Here is a 24,142-nt window from a genome sequence, read left to right on the forward strand (position 1 = left end):
GTTTCACGACGTATGTCGGTGATAATAAGCCTGATTCTGAGTGGATTCTATAAATTCAACTTCCAAACTAACCCTTACTTTTAACTCGAGGAGTAATGGGACGGGCCATCACCCTCGGACACCGCCTTGTCCAGCCCTCCAGCGTCATCACAGCACTCCACCTACGTAATAGTGAATACCCTTCCAAATGTGCCTGGCTGATGGTAAACAGGTTCTGGGACGTACTGGGCTGTGAAGGAGAGGTATAAATGCAAGAACTTTTTTTGCATTGAGATTTAAACCTGGTTCATTAATCTAGAAGAGGGGCAGTGGTTAAAATCTTGGCAATAGGTCTAAACGTGCATGTGAGGTAATTTAATCCGCCCCACGAGTGCCACCTGTTCCTCTCGCTCCCCACAACCCGAAGCAGGGGAGCTTCCCCGCGGACCAACATCACATGCTCTCCCCGGAAGGTGCTTGTGCTACTTGTCGGGGCTCCAGCACTAGCGACGGAGCAAGCTCGCCTCGGGCGCGTTGGGTTTCTTCCCCTTATCGACTGTGGTGACGCTGGCTTCACTGGCGGCGGCTGCGTTATAAAGCCCCCGCTCCCTCTCAGCGAGGTAACTGAAGGAAAGGCAGTCCGCTTCGGGCGGCGGGCAGAGGTGGTAACAGGATCTGAACCTCGTCCACAACTCCTGTGAAGCCGCTCGGACGGTGAAAGCGAAAACGGGAAGGGGTGGGGGTCGTTGGATCATCCGTGTTCTTCCAAAACGCAAACAGGAACCGTGGTAGAGCCTGTAAATCAGATCCGACTGACACACGGTCGCTCCTCGTATCATGTCTCTCACCTGGCGATGGCATCTCAACTGTCCTGCGGTTTGATCTTCAGGATCCTGCTCCCACTCTGTCTCCTGTCAGGTAAATTCACCTTTTTCTCTCAGTCTGGGGGTTACAGCACAGCCGGTTTTGAAGTGCACTTAGCGCGTCAAAACCTCAAACCGAGCTCTCCGAGGACAAGGTTCAGCTTGTCATTCTGCTCCGGTTTTGAGGTACATCGGAAGTAGTTCGGAGATAGTTGTTACAAACGAACCCATAATCTAATTGACAGGGCTATCTTGCTCCCTGCTTGGACCTGTTGCATTTACTAGCTTTACGCGGAAGGCTGCGATTTGCAGGTTGAAGAAGTTGTGACAGTTGAGTTTTGAGCGTCTCACTTGGAATACCGCGATTAATTTTGGTCAACTGCTATACGAAAGATACCACTAAGCGGTAAATATTTAGGTGGATGGTGCCAGGACTGGAGGAACTGGGTTAAAGAGAGAGGCAACCTAGGACTTTAATTCCTCCGAATGTAGGAGACTGAGGGGTGATCTTATAGAGGGGTAACTTAAGGAACACGGATAAAGTCGTAGTCTTTTTACCCAGGAAAGGTGTATCAAGATCCAGAGGACATATTTTTAAGATGGGGGGGGGAGATTTAATAGGAACCCGAAGAGCGTTGTTTTCACAAAGTGATATGGAATAAGCTGGCTGAAGAAGTGGTTGCGGTAGGTACAATTAATAACATTTAAAAGACATTTGGACAGACAGGAAAGGCTTTGGAAGATATGGGGAAAATATGATTAGCGGTGGGCATCTTGGCAGGTGGGGGGGGTGGAAGGTTCGGAAAGGGGGGGGCTTGTTTTGCTGTTACTATTTGTTGTTGTTATTGCGTTGCTCTACTGAATTCTGTGGGCGTGTTATTTTGGCGCCAGAATGTTTGGCGGACGCCAGCGGCCTTCTCGAGCACATCCTTGGATATGTTAGATGTTAACGCAAATGACGCATTTCACTGCATGATTCCTCATGCACGTGATAAATAAATGGATCTTAATCTGAATGAATGAGTTGGGCCGAGGGGCCTGTTCCCGTGCTGTTTGACCCTATGATGCAGTGTGGAGTGAGGAAAGGCCATTCGTCCCATCATTCCCCACCCATTAACTACATATGATTACTGTAGTGTGGTTTGATCCAATCTCACACACCTTTGACTGTCACGGTCCGGTCCGTGACGTCCACATTCCAGTTCACGGTCCGGTCTGTGGATTCCATTTTCTGGCTATTCCTTTTCCCCTTGTTCCATTGGGAGCCTTAATTGAGGCACCTGATTCTCATTTTGGGCTGGCATCATAAATAGCTCTGGGGTCCAGTGATTCCTTGCGGGACCACTGTCAGTGACTGAAGCTCGACGGAAACCCCCTGTTGTGAACTGAAAGATATTTTATGAGAAGGAACAAGAAGGGGACTTATTGATGGGATAGGGGGAGGATCGTTGGTGTCTTTTTGTGTTGGATTTCAATTGTTTACTTCTGCGTAACCACGTCTAGGCTCAGTAAGAGATACCGTATGCACCTATGTGTACCATGAATAGGGAGCTTCTCATGAATCTGTTTGTGCACCCAGACTAAATGGTGGTACTGTACAGTATACATTCCCCTCTGCCAGCTCCACCTTGCCCTGCAGAGATTCTATAATCATGGAATGGCAGAAGAAACTGCTTTTAACAAAAGGCAGGATGATAATGGAATCTTCACGTACGGGCAGTCTCTCGTTCTCCAGCCTCCAGGCGAAAGATCGAAAGATGCAGGGGGTTGCGTGGGTCTGTTTCTCAGCTCCCCGGTGGTGGGTGGGGTGGGTACGTGTAGATCCGCTTCAAGGGTCCAAGTGAGAAGGAGGGATTGCAGACTGATTTACTGGGATGGGTGTGTGACCCAGAAGGAGAGATTAAACAGACTAGCCCAATACTCCATTGAGATTAGAAGAGTGAGAGGTAGCCGGATTAAAATCTCTGCCAGGCAGTTGAAGAGATGATGTGTCTGCTGATCATTGTATCTGAAACCATGGGTCGGTGTCTGCAGATGTACAACCAATCATTCATGGCAGTGATGAGAAGAAATTTCTTCAGTCAAAGGGTAGGGCATCGTTAGGATTCAGTCACTGAGTATATTCAAGAGAAAAATTAATAAGACTTTGGATATTTTCAAGTGATTTGGGTTTGATGCAGGAGGATGGTTCTGACAGGAGAGTGACCTATTGCTGTGTCCCATGTAGTGCAGAGAATTCCATGGATTGGAATTAGAATATTGAAAATTCCCCTGAAGGCAGAAGCAGAAAGTGCGGTAGTAATTGTAAATAATTCTCATAAAGAGAGAGGGTGAAAAATTCATCATAATTTAATAATAAAGTGGAAATGAGCAATAAGGCAGCTCAGTATTAAAAAATCATGATATCAGGGGCAAATGGAATGCAGTACATAAAATCTCTTTGGTGCTAACATTGCAGTGTAAGTTTATCAGTGTGTGTTTGATCACAAAGAAGTCACTTTAAATGTCAGTGCTTCTTGAAGTTCCAACTCCGATCCCTTCTGACACCAGCAATCACCTAGTTCCTCATCTCCTTTCTCCAGTCCTGATGAAGAGTCGGCCCGAAACATCAACTGTTTACACTTTTCCATAGATGCTGCCTGACCTGCTGAGTTCCTCCAGCATTTTGTGTGTATTACCTTGATTTACAGCATCTGCAGATTTTCTCTTGTGATTCGTCCTAGATCCATTATTGTCTAGTTCTGTCCTTGCCTGTTGGTGAAGTCCAAACCAAGTTTTCGGCTCAACTACTTCACCTTGTCCTAGCCGACTTATGCCATACTGGGCACCACAGTAGCAATGCAGTTAGTGCGACACTATTAAACACAGGGTATCAGAATTCGGAGCTCAACTCCGACATCCTCTGTCAGTTTTTACATTTCTCCCCGAGAACGTGTTTCCTCCGGGTGCTCCAGTTCCCTCTCATATTCCAAAGATGTAGGGGTTAGTAGGTTATTGGTCATTGTAAATTGTCCTGTGATTAGGCGAAGGTTAAATAGGTGGTTGCTGGGCAGTGTGGCTCATTGGGCCAGCGCTGTATCTCTAAAATAAAAATAAATCTTATGTCTTCTGTAAGTGTCCAGACCTCTACTTCCAGCGCAGGAAAATAAGTCTGCATTTGTTGGCAATCTGAACTGAAAATGCTGGAAATGTAAAGGTCTGCCGAGAGAGAATCAGAAATAAGTTTTCAGGTTGCCAACTTTCATTAAAACTAGGGAGTGTCACTGATCTCTGTATCGGTATCCTGTTGTGTTCCCTGTTATACTTCTGGTATGTTGGCTACCAGTCTGACACTATTGTGATATATATCTTAAAGCACCTGTCCTTGTTTTTTTGGCCTTACCTCTCTTTATGCTTATTCCTGACTACCTTCCTATGATATGTCACATGCATATCAGTGTCGCAACTTAACAAATTATAGGCACTGGGATTCATTGCTAAGCAGGAATTGTTACTTTTGCCTTGCCCACAACAATTTACACAAGAAAACGTAGTAGCCTCACTCAGTAAAATGTCACCACTGAATATGTTGCCTTGAACTGTTCGTTTGTTTTTTTTTCTTTTTGGAGAACTTCTAAGGAAATTAGAATGTCCAAATTCCTGATCCTGATTGAAGTCCAGATGAAGGGCCTCAGCTCAATATATTGACTGTTTATTCATCTGCGTAAATGCTGCCTGACCTGCTGAATTTCCTCCAGCATTTTGTGTCTGCTACTTTGGATTTCTGTCATCTGCAAAATCTCTTGTGTTTGTCCAAGTTTAGCATTTTTGTAGAATTGAAGTTGATGTGACAAGTAGTGATCTGCCATTTGAAGGGTTCTTTTGATTTATAACACTGTATGTTGAAAAGTTTTGAGCTTCAGTGAATTTGTGAATAGTTTTATTTGTGATTATATTTGAAAGGCTCACCTGCAGAACATGGAATTAGGTGTTCTGAACTTGCCTCCATCTTTATGAATGTATTTGGCACTCTCCGGTAGACGTTTAGAACAGGATACCTGCAAAGCTCTGAGGAAACTAGTATCTCTGTGATTTGGTTTCATCATTCCTCGAGCTTCTATTAAAGAATGTAGTTGAGTGTAGCTTAGGTTGAGAATACACTTTGTAACTTCTTTATGGCACTGTACAGACGAGAGACATTTCTTGGCACATGATCCTGGGGAATTTCTCTGGGAAATACTATTGCTGCTTCTACGTTTGTAACACATATACCTCTCTTGCAATGGAACCGGGTGAAGCCACCCCTGGGTTACAATACGCCACCCATGCAGAATCACTGTTTCTCCTTTGTTTTGTTGTTTGTTTGTTTTCCTTCTCCTCTCTCTCCCTTTAGTTGAGGTCCAACTTGTTAAAAGCAAACCCTGGATTGAGCTTAATTTCATTCAACTCTTTCACTCCCTGCTGGTGCTCACTCAGAACACTATAAGAATCGTGACTACAGTCTTCTTGGCTATACAATCTCAAAGTGAAAGACAGGGCATACAATAGAGCAAAAATTAGTGGGAAGTTAGAGAATTGAGAAGCTTTTAAAAACCAGCAGAAGGAAACTAAAAATCATTAAAGGGAAAAGATGGAATAGGAAAGTAAGCTAGCCAATAATATTAAAGAGGATACCAAAAGTTTCTTCAGATACATAAAGTGTAAAAGAGAGGTGAGAGTGGATATCAGACCGCTGGAAAACAATGCTGGAGAGGTAGTAATGGGTTCAAGGAAACGGCGGAGAAACTGAGTAAATATTTTGCATCAGTCTTCACTGTGGAAGACAGTAGTAGTATCGTGGAAGTTCGAGAGTGTCAGGAGTGAGAAGTGTGTGAAGTTGCCATTACTAGGGAGAAGGTACTTGGGAAACTGAAAAGTCTGAAGGTAGATAAGTCACCTGGACCAGATGGTGTTCACCACAGAGTTCTGAAAGAGATGGCTGAAGAGATTGTGGAGGCATTAGTAATGATCTTTCAAGAATCACTAGATTCTGGAATGTTTCTGGAAGACTGGAAAATTGCAAATGTCGCTCCACTCTTCAAGAAGGCAGAGAGGCAGAAGAAAAGAAATTATAGACCAGTTAGTCTGACCTCAGTGGTTGGGAAAATGTTGGAGTTGATTGTTAAGGTTGTGGTTTTGGGGCCCTGTGGCTCAGAAGGGTAGGGAAAGGAAGCAGTGATAGGGGACTTTATAGTTAAGGGGTCAGACAGGCAATTCTGTGGATGAAGGAAAGAAACTCGGATGGTAGTTTGCCTCCCAGGTGCCAGGGTCTGGGATGTTTCAGATCGCGTCCATGATATCCTGCAGTGGGAGGGAGAACAGCCAGAGGTTGTGATATATATTGGTACCAATGACATAGGTAGGAAAAGGGAAGAGGTCCTGAAAACAGACGACAGGGAGTTAGGAAGGAAGTTGAGAAGCAGGACCGCAAAGGTAGTAATCTCAGGATTACTGCCTGTGCCACATGACAGTGAATATGGGAATAGGATGAGGTGGAGGGTAAATGTATGGCTGAGGGATTGGACCAGGGGCAGGGATTCAGATTTCTGGACCATTGGGACCTCTTTTGGGGCAGGTATGACCTGTACAAAAAGGACGGGTTGCACTTGAATCCAAGGGGGACCAATATCCTTGTTGGGGGGGGCGGTTTGCTAAGGCTACTGGAGAGAGTTTAAACTTGAATTGTTTTGGGGTGGGAACCAAACTGAAGAGATTGGGGAAGAGGCAGTTGGCTCACAAATAGAGAAAGCTAGGAGAGTGTGTGAGGGAGGATAGGCAGATGATAGAGAAGAGACATGCTCAGACCGACGGTTTGAGATGTGTCTATTTTAACACAAGGAGTATTGTGAACAAAGTGGATGAGTTTAGAGCGTGGATCAGTACTTGGAGCTTTGATGTGGTGGCCATTACAGAGACTGAGGTGGCTCAGGGACAGGAATGGTTACTTCAGGTGCCGGGTTTTAGATGTTTCAGTAAGGACAGGGAGGGAGGCAAAAGAGGTGGGGGCATGACACTGTTTATCAGAGATAGCAAAAAAGGTGGACGTCATGGAGGGATTGTCTACGGAGTCTCTGTGGGTGGAGGTTAGGAACAGGAAGGGGTCAATAACTCTACTGGGTGTTTTATATAGGCTGCCCAATAGTAACAGGGATATCGAGGAGAAGATAGGGAAACAGATCCTGGAAAGGTGTAATAATAATAGAGTTGTTGTGATGGGAGTTTTTAATTTCCCAAATATTGATTGGCATCTCCCTAGAGCAAGGGGTTTAGATAGGGTGGAGTTGGTTAGGTGTGTTCAGGAAGGTTTCTTGATGCAATATGTAGATAAGCCTACAAGAGAGACTGTACTTGATTTTGTATTGGGAAATGAACCTGGTCAGATGTCAGATCTCTCAGTGGGAGAGCATTTTGGAGATAGTGATCATAATTCTATCTCCTTTACAACAGCATTGAAGAGAGATAGGAACAGACAAGTTAGAAAAACATTTAATTAAAGTAAGAGGAATTATGAGGCTATCAGGCAGGAAGTTGGAAGCTTAAATTGGGAAAAAATGTTCTCAGGGAAAGGTACGGAAGAAATGTGGCAAATGTTCAGAGGATATTTGTGTGGAGTTCTGCATAGGTATGTTCCAATGAGACAGGGAGGTTATGGTAGGGTACAGGAACCATGGTGTACAAAGGCTGTAGTAAATCTAATCAAGAAGAAAAGCAAAGCTTACGAAAGATTCAGAGAACTAGGTAATGTTAGAGATCTAGAAGATTATAAGGCTAACAGGAAGGAGTTCAAGGAGGAAATTAGGAGACCCAGAAGGGGCCTGAGAAGGCCTTGGCGGGTAGGATTAAGGAAAACCCCAAGGATTTCTGCAAGTATGTGAAGAGCAAGAGGATAAGATGTGAAAGAATAGGACCTATCAAGTGTGACAGTGGGAAAGTGTGTATGGAACTGGAGGAAATAGCAGAGGCACTTAATGAATACTTTACTTCAGTATTCACTGTGGAAAAGGATCTTGGGGACTGTAGTGATGACTTGCAACAGACTGAAAAGCTTGAGCATGTAGATATTAAGAAAAAGGATGTGCTGGAGGTTTTGGAAGGCATCAAGTTGGATAACTCACCAGGACCGGATTAGATGTACCCCAGGCTACTGTGGGAGGCGAGGGAGGAGATTGCTGAGCCTCTAGCGATGATCTTTGCATCATCAATGAGGACGGGAGAGGTTCCGGAGGATTGGAGGGTTGTAGATGTTGTTCCATTGTTCAAGAAAGGGAGTAGAGATAGCCCAGGAAATTATACACCAGTGAGTCTTACTTCGGTGTTTGGTAAGTTGATGGAGAAGATCCTGAGAGGCAGGATTTATGAACATTTGGAGACATATAATATGATTAGGAATAGTCAGCATGGCTTTGTGAAAGGCAGGTCGTGCCTTACGAGCCTGATTGAATTTTTTGAGGATGTGGCTAAACACATTGATGAAGGAAGAGCAGTAGTTGTAGTGTATATGGATTTCAGCAAGGCATTTGATGAGGTAGCCCATGCAAGGCTATTGAGAAGGTAAGGAGGCATGGGATCCAAGAGGACATTGCTTTCTGGATCCAGAACTGGCTTGCCCACAGAAGGCAAAGAGTGGTTGTAGATGGGTTGTATTCTACATGGAGGTCGGTGACCAGTGGTGTGCCTCAGGGATCTGTTCTGGGACCCTTACTCTTCGTGATTTTTATAAATGACCTGGATGAGGAAGCGGCGGGATGGGTTAGTAAGTTTGCTGATAACACAATGATTGGGGGTGTGGACTGTGTGGAGGGCTGTCAGAGGTTACAGTGGGACATTGATAGGATGCAGAACTGGGCTGAGAAATGGCAGATGGAGTTCAACCCAGATAAGTGTGAAGTGGTTCATTTTGGTAGGTCAAATATGATGGCAGAATATAGTATTAATGGTCAGACTCTTGGCAGCGGGATCTTGGGGTCTGACGCTCAAAGCAGCTGTGCAGGTTGACTCTGTGGTGAAGAAGTCATACGGTGTATTGGCCTTCATCAACCATGGGATTGAACTTAAGAGCCAAGAGGTAATGTTGCAGCTATATAGGACCCTGGTCAGACCCCACTTGGAGTACTGTGCTCAGTTCCGGTCGCCTCACTACAGGAAGGATGTGGAAACCATAGAAAAGGTGTAGAGGAGATTTACAAGGATGTTGCCTGGATTGGGGAGCATGCCTTATGAAAACAGGTTGAGTGAACTCGGCCTTTTCTCCTTGGGGTGACGGAGGATGAGAGGTGACCTGATAGAGGTGTATAAGATGATGAGAGGCATTGATTGTGTGAATAGTCAGAGGCTTTTTCCCAGGGCTGAAATTGCTGCCACAAGAGGGCTCAGGTTTAAGGTACTGGGGAGTAGGTACAGAGGAGATGTCAGGGGCAAGTTTTTTACTCAGAGAGTGGTGAGTGGGTGGAATGGGCTGCTGGCAACGGTGGTGGAGGCGGATATGATAGCTTCTTTTAAGAGACTTTTGGATTGGTACATGGAGCTTAGAAAAGTAGAGGGCTATGGGTAACTAGATATTTCTAAGGTGGGAAAATGTTTGGCACAACTTTGTGGGCTGAAGGGCCTGTATTGTGCTGTAGGTTTTCTATGTTTCTAGGATAAACAAAGGAGAATCAGTTTATGTTGTGTGCTTGGGTTTTCAGTAGGACTTTGACAAGGTGCCACATGTGAGGTTGCTTAAAAAGTTAAGAGCCCATGGAAAGATTCTAGCATTGATAAATAAGTGGCTGGCTGGCAGGAGGCAAAGAGTGGGAGTAAAGGAATCCTTTCTGGTTGACTGCCGGTGACTAGTGGTGTTCCACAGGAGTCTGTTTTGGGACCGCTTCTTTTTACGTTATATGTCAATGACTTGGATAATGGAATTGATGGTTTCGTTGCAAATTTTGCGGACGACATGGAGATATATGGAGGGGCAGATAGTTTTTAGGAAGTAGAGAGGCTAGATTGATTAGGAGAATGTGCAAAGAAGTGGCAGATGGAATACAGTGTTGGGAAGTGTATAGTCATGCCCTTTGTGAGAAAAAGTAACAGGGTAATCTATTTTCTATATGGAGATGAAATTTAAATATCTGAGGCACAAAGGTTTTGGGAGTTCTGTACAGGATTCCCTAAAGATTAATTTGCAGGTTGAGTCGGTGGTAAGGAAGGCAAAGGTGATTTTTGCAGTCATTTCAAGAGGACTAGAACTTAAAAGCAGTATTGTAATGCTGAGGCTTTAGAAAGCACTGGGGAGGCCTCACTTGGAGTTTTGTGAGCAGTTTTTGGCCTTTTATTTATTTATGGTTATGAGGACACGCAGTCCCCTTTTATCGTCATTTAGTAATGCATGCATTAAGAAATGATGCAATGTTTTTCCAGAATGATATCACAAAAACACATGACAAACTGACTTAAAAACTAACATAAACCACATAATTATAACATATAGTTACAACAGTGAAAAGCAATATCATAATTTGATAAGAACAGACCATGGCACAGTAAAAGTCTTAAATTCTCTCGAAAGTCCCATCATCTCACGCACAGAGTAAACCCCCAGCGCCGCCAACTTGCCGATGCAGCGTCCCGGAAGCATCTGACCACAGTCCGAAAAACTCCGAGCCTCCGACCACCTCTCCGACACTGAGCACCATCTCTGCCAAGCGTTTCGACCCCGGCCCCGGCAACAGGCGATATGCAAAGCCGAGGATTTGGGGCCTTCGTCCTCGGAGATTCTCAATCGCACAGTAGCAGCGGCAGCGAAGCGGGCATTTCAGAAGTTACTCCAGATGTTCGTCTGCGCTTTCACAGCTGTCCCCATGAAATCCGGATTGATGCACAGCACCCCTAGTTACACATATCGATATTCATTCGAAATGGCCGCGCGCGCTGCGTCGTGCCGCCATCTTCTCCTCCCTCCATATGCTTAGAAAGCATGTGCAGACTCTGCGGATTGTTCAAAAGAGGTTCACAGAAATGATTCCAGGATTGAATGGCTTGTCATATGAAGAGTGATTGATGGCTCTTGGTCCAGTAGTCACTGGAATTCAGAAGAATGAAAGGTGACCTAATTGTAACATATCGAATGGTGAAAGGCCTCAATAGAGTTATTGTGGAGAGGGTGTTTCTAATGATGGGAGAGTCTAAGACCAGAGGACACATTCTCAGAATAGAAGGGCATCCTTTTAGATTGGAGATGAGGAGGAGTTTCTTTAGCCAGAGAGTGGTGAATCTGTGGAATTCTTTGCCACAGGTAGCTGTTGAGGCCAAGTCATTGGGTATATTTAGGGCAGATGTTGATAGGTTCTTGATTGGTCAGGGTATGAAGGGATATGGGGAGAAGGCAGGAGATTGGAGCTGAGAGGAAAAATGGATCAGCCATGATGAAATGGTGGAGCAAACTTGATAGGTCAAATGGTCTAATTCTGCTCCTATATCTTATTATCTTATACGATAATGAACTAGAGTTATCTCAATGTGAATCGAGGAGTTTTCTATCTATTTCATTTACATAAAAACAATGTAGTTTGTTTAATACTTTCACTGTTATCGCCTCCTGGCAGACCATGAGACAACTGCCTCATTGGTAGAGTGATAGTGGCTCTCTGTGTAGTCAGTGATCTACAAAATTAGCTTTATCCTGCATACATTATCTCAGGTATTGATTCCCATGAATACAGACGCTGTGTCGTCTCCTCTCTCAGTCCCTTGGGATCAAGAGTGACTTGCTTCCACACTGGTTTGTTGGCTGATGACGCCAACGTGGGCAGTTTAGGAGGTGATCCGATCCTTCTGCCACTTGCTTCTCCCAAAGCAATGGCTAGAGGCTAGCAAAGCTGCCATGAAGACAGGCATTTGGGACCTTAATGGCAGTGACAGTGGTCTTTTTCTTTTATCAATTTGCTTTGAGAATTGTGAGCAGAAAAAAAAGGAACAAAGAGGGAGGTTGAATCAAGCAGAAAACTGTATTTACAGGAGCTGTAGTAATAACAGATCAGAATAGAAAATACTCTGGACGTTTGGCAGTTTCTGTGGATAGAAAAACCAAGTTAACCCTTCAGGTTGATGGCCCTTCATAAACAAGCTTATTTTAAGATGTAAACCATGCCCGGGAAGTGAAATGTATGGGACTGAGGGGAAACAGAACAGTACAGCACAGAAACAGAAACAGACCCTGTTGTGAAAAGCTATTTAAACTAGTAACTAAATGCCTAATTAAGCCAGTACTTTTCTGTCCTCACAATGTCCTTGTTCTCCGTATTCATGTGCCTATCTAAGAGCCTCTTAGACATCTCAGTCATATTTGCCTCCTCAGCCTCCAATGGCAGCATATTCCAGGCACCCACTACTCAATGTTAAATAATAATGAAACTTGTTTCTCGTATCTCCTTTAGATTTACCCCACCCCACATGTTAAATACATACTCTCTAGTATTAGACAGTTTGACCCTGAGAAGAAGGTACAGCTGTCTACCCTATCTATGCCTCTCATAGTCATAAACTTCTGTCAAGTCTCCTCACAGCCTCTGCCACTCAAGAGAAGACAACCCTGGTTTATCTAATCTCTCCTCATAGTACCTGCCTTCTAATCCAGGCAACTTCTTAGTAAACCACTTCTGCTCCGTCTCCAAAGCTTCCACATCCTTCCTGTACAGGGGCAACCAAAACTGAATGCAATTCTCCTTGATGCTGGAGTTTTATAACGCTGCAACATAACTTCCCAACTCTTGAACTCAATGCCACATTTTAGCAACTGAATGGTTTTATGTTCTTAAATTGTTTGTAACTATTCACATACAGCATGCATTCTCTGGAGAAAAAAAAACTCAGCTTTTATTGGGAAAAATTGCTGCAGATTATGTTTCCTCTGCATTTTAGACTGCTTTCTGGGTGAATTAATTTGAACATAGAACATAGAAATCCATAGCACATCGTTGTGTCGACCATGTAACCTACTCTAGAAACTACCTAGAATTACCCTACCACATAGCCCTCTATTTGTCTAAGAGGGCTACATACATTCTACTGCATTTTGCCCTACAGTGATACAAAAGCAAAATACTGCAGAAGCTGCAGATGTGAAATAAAAAACAAAATGCTGCAAGTTTCCAGCTGATCTGGCAGCAGCACCTTTCTCTACAGACGCTGCCTGACCTGTTGACTATTCCCAATGTTCTCTCATTCTCTTGCTTTTATCTTGTTTGACAAACTGTTTGCTGAGAGTGGATGGTGTCATCAGAAAATTCCCTGAAAGGGCAAATAGAACTACTTTTTTTTATTTGCTAGGAACAACTTAATGCATGTAACAACAAGACTGAATAATTTAATTTGTTTTTGATTAGAATTACATTAGCGATTGTCACATTATTAAAAGGGTGGTTTTGTTGCTAAGTAGTTCAATAATTTTGCAGCACACTTCATTCTTTTAAATGCAAAGCTGGCAACTTACAAAGATAATCAGATGGCCAAAGATGAACAGTCACGAGACGTGACTCCATTAGCAGCTTATGGGCAGCTCAGAGCTGGTGGACTTCTTTGGCCTGAACTTGCTGACTGATTCACAGATTAGAAACAGTGAAGACCCTGTCTTTTTCCAGGAAGGTTCAAACCATTACTTTTTAAATCATGAATCACTCAATATTTTGTGAAAACATATTGACTCAACAATTATTACCTCAATAGCCAAACTTTTTAAATATCAAATTTCATAAAGAAAAGCATTGGACATTTTAGAATTAAGTAATCAAATCCATCATTTTGTCAACCTTAGAATTTTTATTTGTTTTCCGAATAAAGCGTTTAACTTGAGCCTGTTCCCAGACGTGGGAAGTTTATACATTGTTTTGATATTCTAAAGAACTTTACCATCAACGGCCTTCAGTTTAACCAGTATTGTGTGTGCTGTAATGTAGGTGTTTCAGCCAGGTTCATATTCCTGCAGAGAGCAAAGTGAGAGAATTCAGATCTACTTCAGTATTTCTACTCCCGTTGCTATATGTGCTCCCCACTAGACTCAAAGGTTCAAAGGTTCATTATATTATCAAAGTATGTATGCAGAATACAACTCTGAGATTTGTCTTTTCTAGAGAGCCAGGAAATACAAAAAAAAACACGGAAGTCTTTGGAAGAGAAAACATCAACCCCCCCCCCGATTAAATTGCAAAAGAAATAGAAACTGACAAACCCCAACCCTGCAATCCCTCCCTCACACAAAGCTAACAGATCACCCACCCAGAAAACAGCAGCTAGAACATCAAACCCCAAGCCCTCCAATCCCTTCCTCGCCAAAAAATAGCATATCACCCACAAGGGAAAAAAAAGCAGTGACAATAACATCAAACCCCCAACCCCCTCTCTCACACACAAAATACAGATCCCTCCCACGGAAAAACACCAACAAGAACATCAGACCCCAAATATTATCCCTCCCTCGCACAAAAACTAACATAATGCCCACAAAGACATCAGATCCCCAACCCAAATCCCCAATCTCTCCCTCGCACAAAAACTAACATATTGCCCATAAAGAGTCCAAATCTCCAACCACCCCATCGGCAACAAGAAAGAAAACTCAGAAACCTGAAGGAGACCAAGATAAAATCCCCCACCTCTTTCATATGTTTATCCAGATTCTCTTTAACTCTCTCAATTATCCATCCAATAAACTTCCTGACTCTTACCACTCTCTAAACAAAGGACTTTCTTCTGAATTCTCGTTGATTGATTTGGTGACATTCTTGTGCATTTACTTAGATTGGTTCTTTCTCTTTCCATAGAATCTTTCTGTTTTTATTTGTGATTTTTTATGCTGGTAGAGAGGTAAATATTAATAGGAAGAAATAATAACATATAATAATTAATGATATATGAGAATAATGATGACTTGTTCTTTCAGAACAAGCCATTTGACCAATTGGATCCCCTGAACAATGGGATTGGTGCAATGTCTGATCTAAAAGATGTCTCAGTGCTTACTTCTGCACTGTAGAGGTAGTGCGATCACTCGAGTCAAGTATGTTGTTCTCCTAAGGGGTTGTCTATTGGTGGGACCTCAGCCAGCCGTAGAGGCTGATCCAGGAACCACATATTCTGGCGCAGTGTGGGCAAGAGTAAGTGGAGTGTCAGTCCAGACCACATGGTTAGGTCTCCGGAAGTGAGTCTAGGCTTTTAACCCTGTGCTCAGAGGTCAGAGTTCTATGCCTGAGCCATAACTAATAGAAACCTAGCCACGGATTTGAACTGATTTTTATGTAATGGTGAGGACTGAGCATGTGCATGAACTGAACAGGAACGTTTCGTTAACTGGGCTGTTGGAGCATATATATTTTAGCTGTGTTTTCCATTCAGTAAGATGTCATAATTATTTGGAAACAACAAATGTCCAAAGCATTATCCTTTTAAATTTTATGTTAAAAGATTCATGTTACTGCCAGCGGGGAGAAGGTATAGGATCCTGAAGACCCGCACTCAGTGATTGGGAAACAGATACTTTCCCTCCGTCATCTGAATGGTCCATGAATGCTACCTTGTTATTCCTTTGGTTTTGCAATTTTTTATTTTTAATCTTTAATTTTTTGTAATTTATAGAAATTTAATGTCTTTGCACTGTATGCTGCTACAAAACGACACATTTCATGTCATATAACTCAGTGATAATAGATCTGGTTCTGATTCTGAAAACCCAGGCAGGTACAAATGTAAAGGAGTAAAAGAGACGTTATGTCGATTTTATGTGTTCTGACAACAAAGCCTCCCCTCCATGGGCTGTCTACATTTCTGTTTGCCTCAGTAAAGCAAGCAGCATAACCAAAGACCTTGCACACCCCAGATACTCGCTCGTCTCCCCTGCCTCATCAGGCAGGAGATACAAAAGCCTAAAAGCACATATCACCAGACTCAAGCTCGGCTTTTAGCCCACTGTTATAAGGTTATTTAAACAGCTCCCTAATATCAGGAACCTCAATCTACCTCGTAATAAAGTTAGTTAAAGTCTGTCCCGAGCCTCATAGGCTCATCAGGCCAGTGCTTATGCCAGTTTCCATGGCGTGAAGCGACTGAGAGTACGAGACTCCCCCCCCCGGATAGGACGCCGGTCTATCACGAGATTAACCCCCAGCATTTTGCTGGTACCCATTTTCAGCTGGGTGGACTGGAGCAGTGTGTGGTTAAGTGCCTTGCTCAAGGACACAACACGTTGCTTCGGCTGAGGCTCGAACTCACGACCTTCAGATCGCTAATCCAACACCTTAACCACTCGGCCACGCGCCACACCTCGTAATAACCTTGCACCTTCTTGTTTACCTGCACTACACGGTCTCTGTAACTTTAACACTTTATTCTGCGTTCTGTTATTGTTTTACCTTGTAGTGCCTTAATCCACTGTGCAATAAATTGATCTGAATGAATAGTATGCAAGACAGATTTTTCGCTGCACCTTGGTACATACAACAATAATAAGCCATTTCACCAATTTGTTTTAATCTGTATACACCTCAGAATTTAAGATGATGGATAAAGAGTCTGATATATAGTATTTGATGCGAAGACTGATGATACGTTGTTGAAAAACAATTATTATGACCCTGTTGGATCCCACAGGGCTGTGTTGTTAAACCTCCCTCTCCATCTCCATCATAACATTAGAGTGAAGCATTTACCGCTGATCTTGCAGTAATCACTTTGATTTGTTACTCCAGTAATGACATTGTCAATGAGAGACTACCAGTAAGAGTGCAAGTTGGTCCAATAAACTTATTACAGATAATAACCTTTTCAGGCAAGGACGGTCAACATCATCTCACCATCGGTATTGAGCAGAGTTAACTCTACCAAAGCTGACACAATGACAGAGGGGGACACACTGGACTAGGCAGCTAGTCTCTCGACTGAAAAAGCATCTCCTTCATTAAAGGCTCAAGCCAGGATTGTGTTGGACTGCTCATCACTTGCCTGGATGAGTCTCCGGTGACTTCACCCAGGTCAGGTCAGACCATTTCACTGGGTTTTCTCTATTGATGCATTTTTCAGGTTGCCTACCTGGCCTTGAGAAAGTGATGGTGAGTCATCTTCTTGAACCAATGTGGTTCTTCTGGTAAGAGTGCTCCCAAACTGTTAAGGAGGCATTTCCAGGATTTGGAGCTGATGATGATGGGGGATGGCCGTGGCCAGACTCAAATTTGCCCCCTTTTCACATCCTTGTTCCACGTCCAAATGCTCGCACCATCTATAGGATGCAAGGCACTCTCTACAATATATTATACTTTACAGTCCATCTTTCACCTCCCATTGCAATTGAGACATTTATTACCATTTTGGCATTGGTCCTGTTTTCAGAATCTTTCAAACTCTCATGGTAATACAATAGACACTCACACCCTGCCCGCCTTACCAATCTCCATTTCCTCAATGAGCTTTATTAGTGTTGATCAATACGCCGCAAATAAATCAGTATCTCCCTGCACCTTTTCAGAGGAAATGTTGCATTTGGCAGCAAGTGTATTCTAACTGAAACCATTAGCTTTCAGATCACTGATCAGCGAATCAGTGTGCTTTCAACTCCAATTATACTTTCTGTCAGGTGTGAGGGCTTTTCATGTTGAAGCTTGGAGGCAGCTGAACAGAGAGGGGAGGAAAGAAAGGCTGAGGTTGAGTGTGGGAATCTTGTATCTACCTGCAACCGTAGGAGGGAACAGAGCACCTGTGATGTTCAATTGGATGACCTTGGACAATCATAGAGATCCCCTTTGTGCTCTGCAACTCAAAACTCACTTGTTTTCTTACGGTTCTAGTTCTGATGAAAGGTCTTCCACTTGAAATGTTAACACTGTTTCTACCTCTCTGGATGCTGCCTGATCTGAGTCTTTCCAGCATTGTGTCGAGGCAGGGTGAAGGGGGTAGAGTTAGTTGGATGTGACTAGTGGGTTGCATTGGGACAATATTGGTGGAGGGGTTGCAGGTTAGAGGTTGCCCAGGAAGGTTTAGGACGAGTGGGGTCCTCAAGCCACTGAGGATTGGAGCAGGGCTTTTAACATCAGATGTGCCAAGGAGGGCTAACTCCCAGTGAAACACGTTGTGTATAAGTAGGATGCTGTGGCAGTATTGAGGAAAGGGTAACAATGTTAGAGTTTGGCTTGAAAGGTTATCAGCTAAATAAACATTACATCCTTACATGCTGCAGAATGTGTTCGTCGTCATTGTAATAATGCCAGAGTGGTAATCATGTAAGTCCCACTTTCTTAAGGGGGCTTGGGGGAGCGGGGGGCACGCAGGGTAGGAATCAACAGGGCCTGGACCAGCTGCTACTGTGTATCTGGTCATTATCCTCATTTATTTTGCTTCCCCCTTTTTCTTCTCCACTTACCCATTGTTCACTTTCTTCGTTCTCTAGTTTCCAGCTTCCCAGGGGCCTGCCCGCGTTGAGCCTTGGTGTCAGCCAACCCATGACTTCTGTTATTCCCTTCACGTTTGTTCTCGGCGTCTCTGACACTGCTGGCTGCCGGCCTGCCTTGCTGGGTGCTCCTACTGACCCACCCGCTGCAGGAGAGTGCCTTACAATTTCTTCACGCATGCCACATCCATTGTTTTGGTTTTCTGCACTAGTCTGCATGGTTTTCTGCTGTGTCTGGTTATCCCGTTAATCTTAAAGACTGGCTTTGTTTTGTGATACCTACATCGAAACAAACAGTGTAATTTGTTCGCATCAAATCAAATCACCGAGGATTGTGCCAAGTTTTGCCACGCTTCCAATGCCAACGTCGTATGCTGGCACTCACTAACCCTCTGGACTGTGGGAGGAAACCAAAGCATTCAGAGGAAACCCATGCGGTCACGAGGAGAACATACAAACACCTCGTCAACAACAGCAAGAATCGAACCCCGACCTTACAGCAGTAGTGTGGCGCTAACTACCTCGCCACCTTGCCCCTGTACTTTCTTTATTTATTTGTTTCCCTCACCTTTTACAAGAACAGTTTGAAAGTTATCGGAATCAGGTTTATTATCGCTGGCAGGTGTCATTAAATTTTTGTTGTTTGTGGCAGCAGTAAAGTACAAGTCGTGAAATATTGCTATTAAGTCACAATAATAAGTCAATAGTGCAAAAGAGGAAGAGTGAGGCAGTGTTCCTGGTTTCGAGGACTGTTCAGAAATCTGATGGTGGGGGGTGGGGAAGAAGCTGTTCTTAAAATGTGGAGTGTGCATCATAGGAGTCCTGTACCCCTCTACTGCAGGTAATAATCTACCTCTCTACTGCAAGTAATAATGTACCCCTCTCCTGCAGGTAATAATGTACCCCTCTCCTGCAGGTAGTAATGTACCCCTCTCCTGCAAGTAATAATGTACCCCACTCCTGCAGGTAATAATGTACCCCTCTCCTGCAGATAATAATGAAAGCACATCTCCTGCAGGTGGTAATGTACCCCTCTCCTGCAGGTAATACTGTACCCCTCTCCTGCAGGTAATAATGTACCCCTCTCCTGCAGGTAATAATGAAAGCACTTCTCCTGCAGGTAATAATGAAAGCACCTCTCCTGCAGGTAGTAATGTACCCCTCTCCTGCAGGTAATAATGTACCCCTCTCCTGCAGGTAATAATGAAAGCACCTCTCCTGCAGGTAGTAATGTACCCCTCTCCTGCAGGTATTAATGTACCCCTCGCCTGCAGGTAATAATGAAACCACCTCTCCTGCAGGTAATAATGTACCCCTCTCCTACAGATAATAATGAAAGCACCTCTCCTGCAGGTAGTAATGTACCCCTCTCCTGCAGGTAATAATGAAAGCACCTCTCCTGCAGGTAATAATGTACGACTCTCCTGCAGGTAATAATGAAAGCACCTCTCCTGCAGGTAATAATGAAAGCACTTCTCCTGCAGGTAATAATGTACCCGTCTCCTGCAGGTAATAATGAAAGCACCTCTCCTGCAGATAATAATATACCACTCTCCTGCAGGTAATAATGTACCCCTCTCCTGCAGGTAATAATGAAAGCACCTCTCCTGCAGGTAATAATGAAAGCACCTCTCCTGCAGGTAATAATATACCCCTCTCCTGCAGGTAATAATGTACCCCTCTCCTGCAGGTAATAATGTAGGACTCTCCTGCAGGTAATAATGAAAGCACCTCTCCTGCAGGTAATAATGTACCCCTCTCCTGTAGGTAATAATGAACGCACCTCTCCTGCAGGTAATAATGTACCCCTCTCCTGCAGGTAATAATGAAAGCACCTCTCCTGCAGGTAATAATGTACCCCTCTCCTGTAGGTAATAATGAAAGCACCTCTCCTGCAGGTAATAATGAACGCACCTCTCCTGCAGGTAATAATGTACCCCTCTCCTGCAGGTAGTAATGTTCCAGAGAATTCATTCTACACCATACACTTCCGGTAAGGTAGTGGCACACTTGGATGCAGCGGCTTCTACGGGGTCAACTAAGGGCATTATTTTCTTTTTTAAACTTATCTTTTATGATCACATGACCCCGCTGGACATTAAGAACTTAAAATGCTGCAGTTCTATCCAATCAGCAAGTTGCTCGTTGGTGGAGAAACTGAAGGAGCTGGCCTCGGTGCAGACCGGGGATTCTGCCTGTGACAGGAAGGCATCGGAGCACGAAGGTGTGCGGTCTCACAGCGAGTGGTCATTGTGGTCACTTCTGTTGTGACCGTAAGACCCTGTCGGACATTGATGGTGTGGAATGTTGCAAGTCCGGTTCATTGATTGGTGTATTGGCGAATGGTGGGGGTATGGCAATGAAGGAAGGACTAGGCCTCAAACCATGGTGTCAGCTATTTGCAGCTACCCAGGGGGAGGCATCGGAGTTGGGTGTTCCACCAGAGTGCTGGAGGCCGTGTAGAGTGGTATCCATGTTGGAGTCAGTGCTGCCCCCCAGTGTTCGCTTGGCAGAAGACAAACTGTATTGCGTTCAACTGCAAACTGCTGCAACAATCATGAATTCATACATATTTTTATGTCACAGTATTTTACTGCTATCTTATAAATGCTTGCTATCTTATTTGTGCTATATGTGCATTATGTGCCTTGTGCTGTGTATAACTGTTGGCACTGTGTTTTGTACCTTTGCCCCAGAGTAACACTGTTTCATTTGGCTGTATTCATGGGTATTCATGTATGGTTGAATGACAATTATACTTGAACTTGAAACAAATGAGTAGTTAAAGTGGGTAGGTTAAGCGTGAAAGTAAATGTAGCTCATAAGAGTAAACAAAGACTTGCTAAGTGTTTTAAGTCTCTTTTCCAGAGAAGGCAATGGCATCCGTTAACCAAAATCGATACGTAACATTCTAACTTTGATCTATTTCCTTATACAAATTCCATATTTTCTTGTCATCCCCTTGTGAATCTGCTATTCTAATTCATAGAACATAAAAGCATTGTGTTCAATGGCATAACCTGTACTGTAGCTAGGAGTGTAAAAAAAACTTAAGATTATAAATAATCTGATTAATGCCAATGTGTTGGGCAGGAAACCCCAGTGGCAACAGTGACCTTTCCCAAAGAGTGTTTTTTTTAAGCAGAAATGCAAATCAGGGAGCAGGATTGTTGGGAAGTAACTTGGTGGGAATATGGTGGAGGGTGGTTGTCATGGAGAAAGTGAGCTCAGAGAGGTCATGGGGTTATCAAGTGGGTGCTAGGTGAACCAATTCCAGACTTTCTCCTCGCATCCCTATGAAGCTGCACTGTAAAAATATCACAATTTTTGTCCTGAGAGGATGCATGGAGTCTACTCACATTCGCAAGTCATCCCATATCAAACTTCATTTCTCCTTCAACCTCCTTGCCTTTGTGCACTGTTAAATCAATAGTGATGAGGTGCTATGGGAGGAAATTTTTTTTTACCTCCTATGAATTAAAAGAAACCTTTATTGACTATTCTTAACCTTTTCCTGAAGTCTTTCCTCATTATATGCTTCTGTTAAAAACATCACCCCACTGAATTGTGCGCTGTCCCTGTTACTACCCTTTCAGTAACAGGGTACCTGAAGCTAAAACCTGTACAGTGACTGTTGCTGTATTTCATCTTTTTGTTCATGTCATTTGGTTAGTAACCATAAGACCAGAAGACACTGGAGCAGAATTAGGCCATTCGGCCCATCAAGTCTGCTCCACCATTCCATCATGTCTGATTTATTATCCCTCTCAATTCCATTCTCCTGCCTTTAGTCTGATGCCCTGACTAATCAAGAACCTCCATTTTAAATACATCTAATGACTTGCCCTCCACAGCCCTCTGTGGCAATGAATTCCACAGATTCACCACCCTCTGGCTAAAAGAGGAGCAACCTATTACCCTCTTAGAAGCTTTAACCATTCTTTGGTGGCCAGAAAACCCATAACAACAGAGTAGGAAATGTCAAATTTAATTCAGGCAGTGCTCATGATATTGTAATTGGTTTATTATTGTCACATCTGCCGAGGTGCAGTGAAAAGCTTGTATTGCATACAGTTCATACAGATCAAGTCATTACACAGTGTATTGAGGTAGAACAAAGAAAAACAACAACAGAATATAGAAAAAAAGTGTAACAGCTACAGAGAAAGTGCAGTGCAGATAAGCCATAAGGTGCAAGATCAAAGTAAGATAGATTAGGAAGTCAAGTCTCCAATTTATTGTATTAGGGAACTTATCTGATAGCAGAGATACTGTTATAGTCATATTTCTAGTCATGAATATATCTGATGTCCAGAAACACCCAATTATTAATCTAATAACACATTTTACTAATAAAATACATTTCAATTTTAAAGTACATTTTTAAGGTATTTTTAAACAAGCGGGCTCTTTATCCCTTGTAAAGAGTTTTTCGCAGAGCGGAAGCAGGACCCTTTGCACCCCTAGTCTCTGCTGACCATCAAGCACCCTTTTACACCAACTCCATTGCAGCCCATCAGCTGCTCATAGATTTTATCACTCAACTACAACTGAGGGGCGAGTCACTGCGGCCAGTTAGACTACCAACTCATCTGTTTTGGGGGAAATGAAGTAAACCAGAGTACACTGAGAGCTCCACACAGGATTGAACCTGAGTCACTGGAGCAGTAGCAATGGTACTGCTCTGCCAATATGCTAAAGTCCAGAAGTGAAACTTAGCTAAAGTTAAACGTTTAAACTGATTAAAAGTTTAACTTTGTGAACACCTTGAACGGTGGTGAGGGAGTGGTTTAGGGGCTGATTATATCATCATCGATTTCTCTAACTTTTGGTAACTAAGCCCCTCTATTTTCCTTTATCACCCCCATGTTTTCTCTCATTCCGATGGCTTCACTTCTTCTCCTCCCCTACCTTCATGACCTGCTCATCACCTCCCTTTGTTGTCCCATTTCCTTCCCTTTATTCCAACACCACTGTCCTCTCCTATCAGATTTCTCCTTCTTTATCCCTTTACCTCTTCCACCTATCACCCCCAGCTTTTCACGTCATTCTCTTTCATCCCACCTCCCCCTTCACCTTGACTCACCTATCACCTGTCAGATTGTACACCTCCCCCTCTGCTCCTTCCTTTCCTGTCCTGATGAAGGATCCCACTCCAGAATATAGACTATTATTAATGTAGCATACTGAAAAGTTGTGGATGGGTACAGAGGTACCCAAAGATGTTACTGTAATGCTGCCTTTGTTATCTCGAGCACTGCAATGCAAAAGGTTTGGAGTTACTCCATTGCTACTCAAGGCCTTGGAAAATTGCAAGTAATTCTGGGCGCTATACTCCAGCGAGGATACACTGGCCTGAAGGATGTGCAGTGAAGACTTACCAGAGTGACACCTGGATTCCAAACAATAGACTTTGAAGAGAAGATGTAGAAACTAAACTTGTGTTCACTGAAGTTTAAAAGATTAAGTGGAAAACTTGGAAGACTGAAATGAAAATACAAGATGCTGGAAGTACTCAGCAAGTCAGGCAGCATCCATGGAAAGAGAAAGAGTAATTTTGTTTATCTTTCTATAGATGCTGTCTGAATTGTTGAGTGGTTTTGGCATTTTCTGTTTATATTTTAGAAGTCTGTGTGGCAATTAGTAAGATTTCCAAGAGATTCAGGGGAATTGAAAGACAAATCTGAACAGCAGCAGTGTAGGACGAAGGGCCAGGCAGAAGAACGACGTTATATGTAAATGTTTTAACTACTAGAGGCGGCTAGATGTTTGGAAATTTCCTCAACCAGCAGCTGGTGTCTGGTCAATGTTTAATTTTAAACATAGGGTTGACAAATTCTTAATAATCAGTAGAGTAAGGCAGATTCATGGAGTT

General features: G+C 43.4%; 1 protein-coding gene across 2 annotated transcripts in view; it reads left to right on the forward strand.

The window, feature by feature from the left end:
- The first annotated feature begins 483 nt into the window (after positions 1–483).
- Positions 484–24,142, forward strand: part of LOC134342897 (piezo-type mechanosensitive ion channel component 2-like) — a 240,104-nt gene continuing 216,445 nt past the window's right edge. Inside the window, exon 1 of one of the 2 annotated variants that reach the window (XM_063041568.1) lies at positions 484–897. In XM_063041568.1, the coding sequence (XP_062897638.1) occupies positions 834–897 (64 nt within the window). In that variant the 5' untranslated portion in view covers positions 484–833. The remainder of the gene's footprint in view (positions 898–24,142) is intronic. The other variant, XM_063041569.1, reaches the window with a different exon arrangement.

The sequence above is a fragment of the Mobula hypostoma genome, chromosome 2, assembly GCF_963921235.1.
Source record: "Mobula hypostoma chromosome 2, sMobHyp1.1, whole genome shotgun sequence".
NCBI classification, from domain to species: domain Eukaryota; kingdom Metazoa; phylum Chordata; class Chondrichthyes; order Myliobatiformes; family Myliobatidae; genus Mobula; species Mobula hypostoma.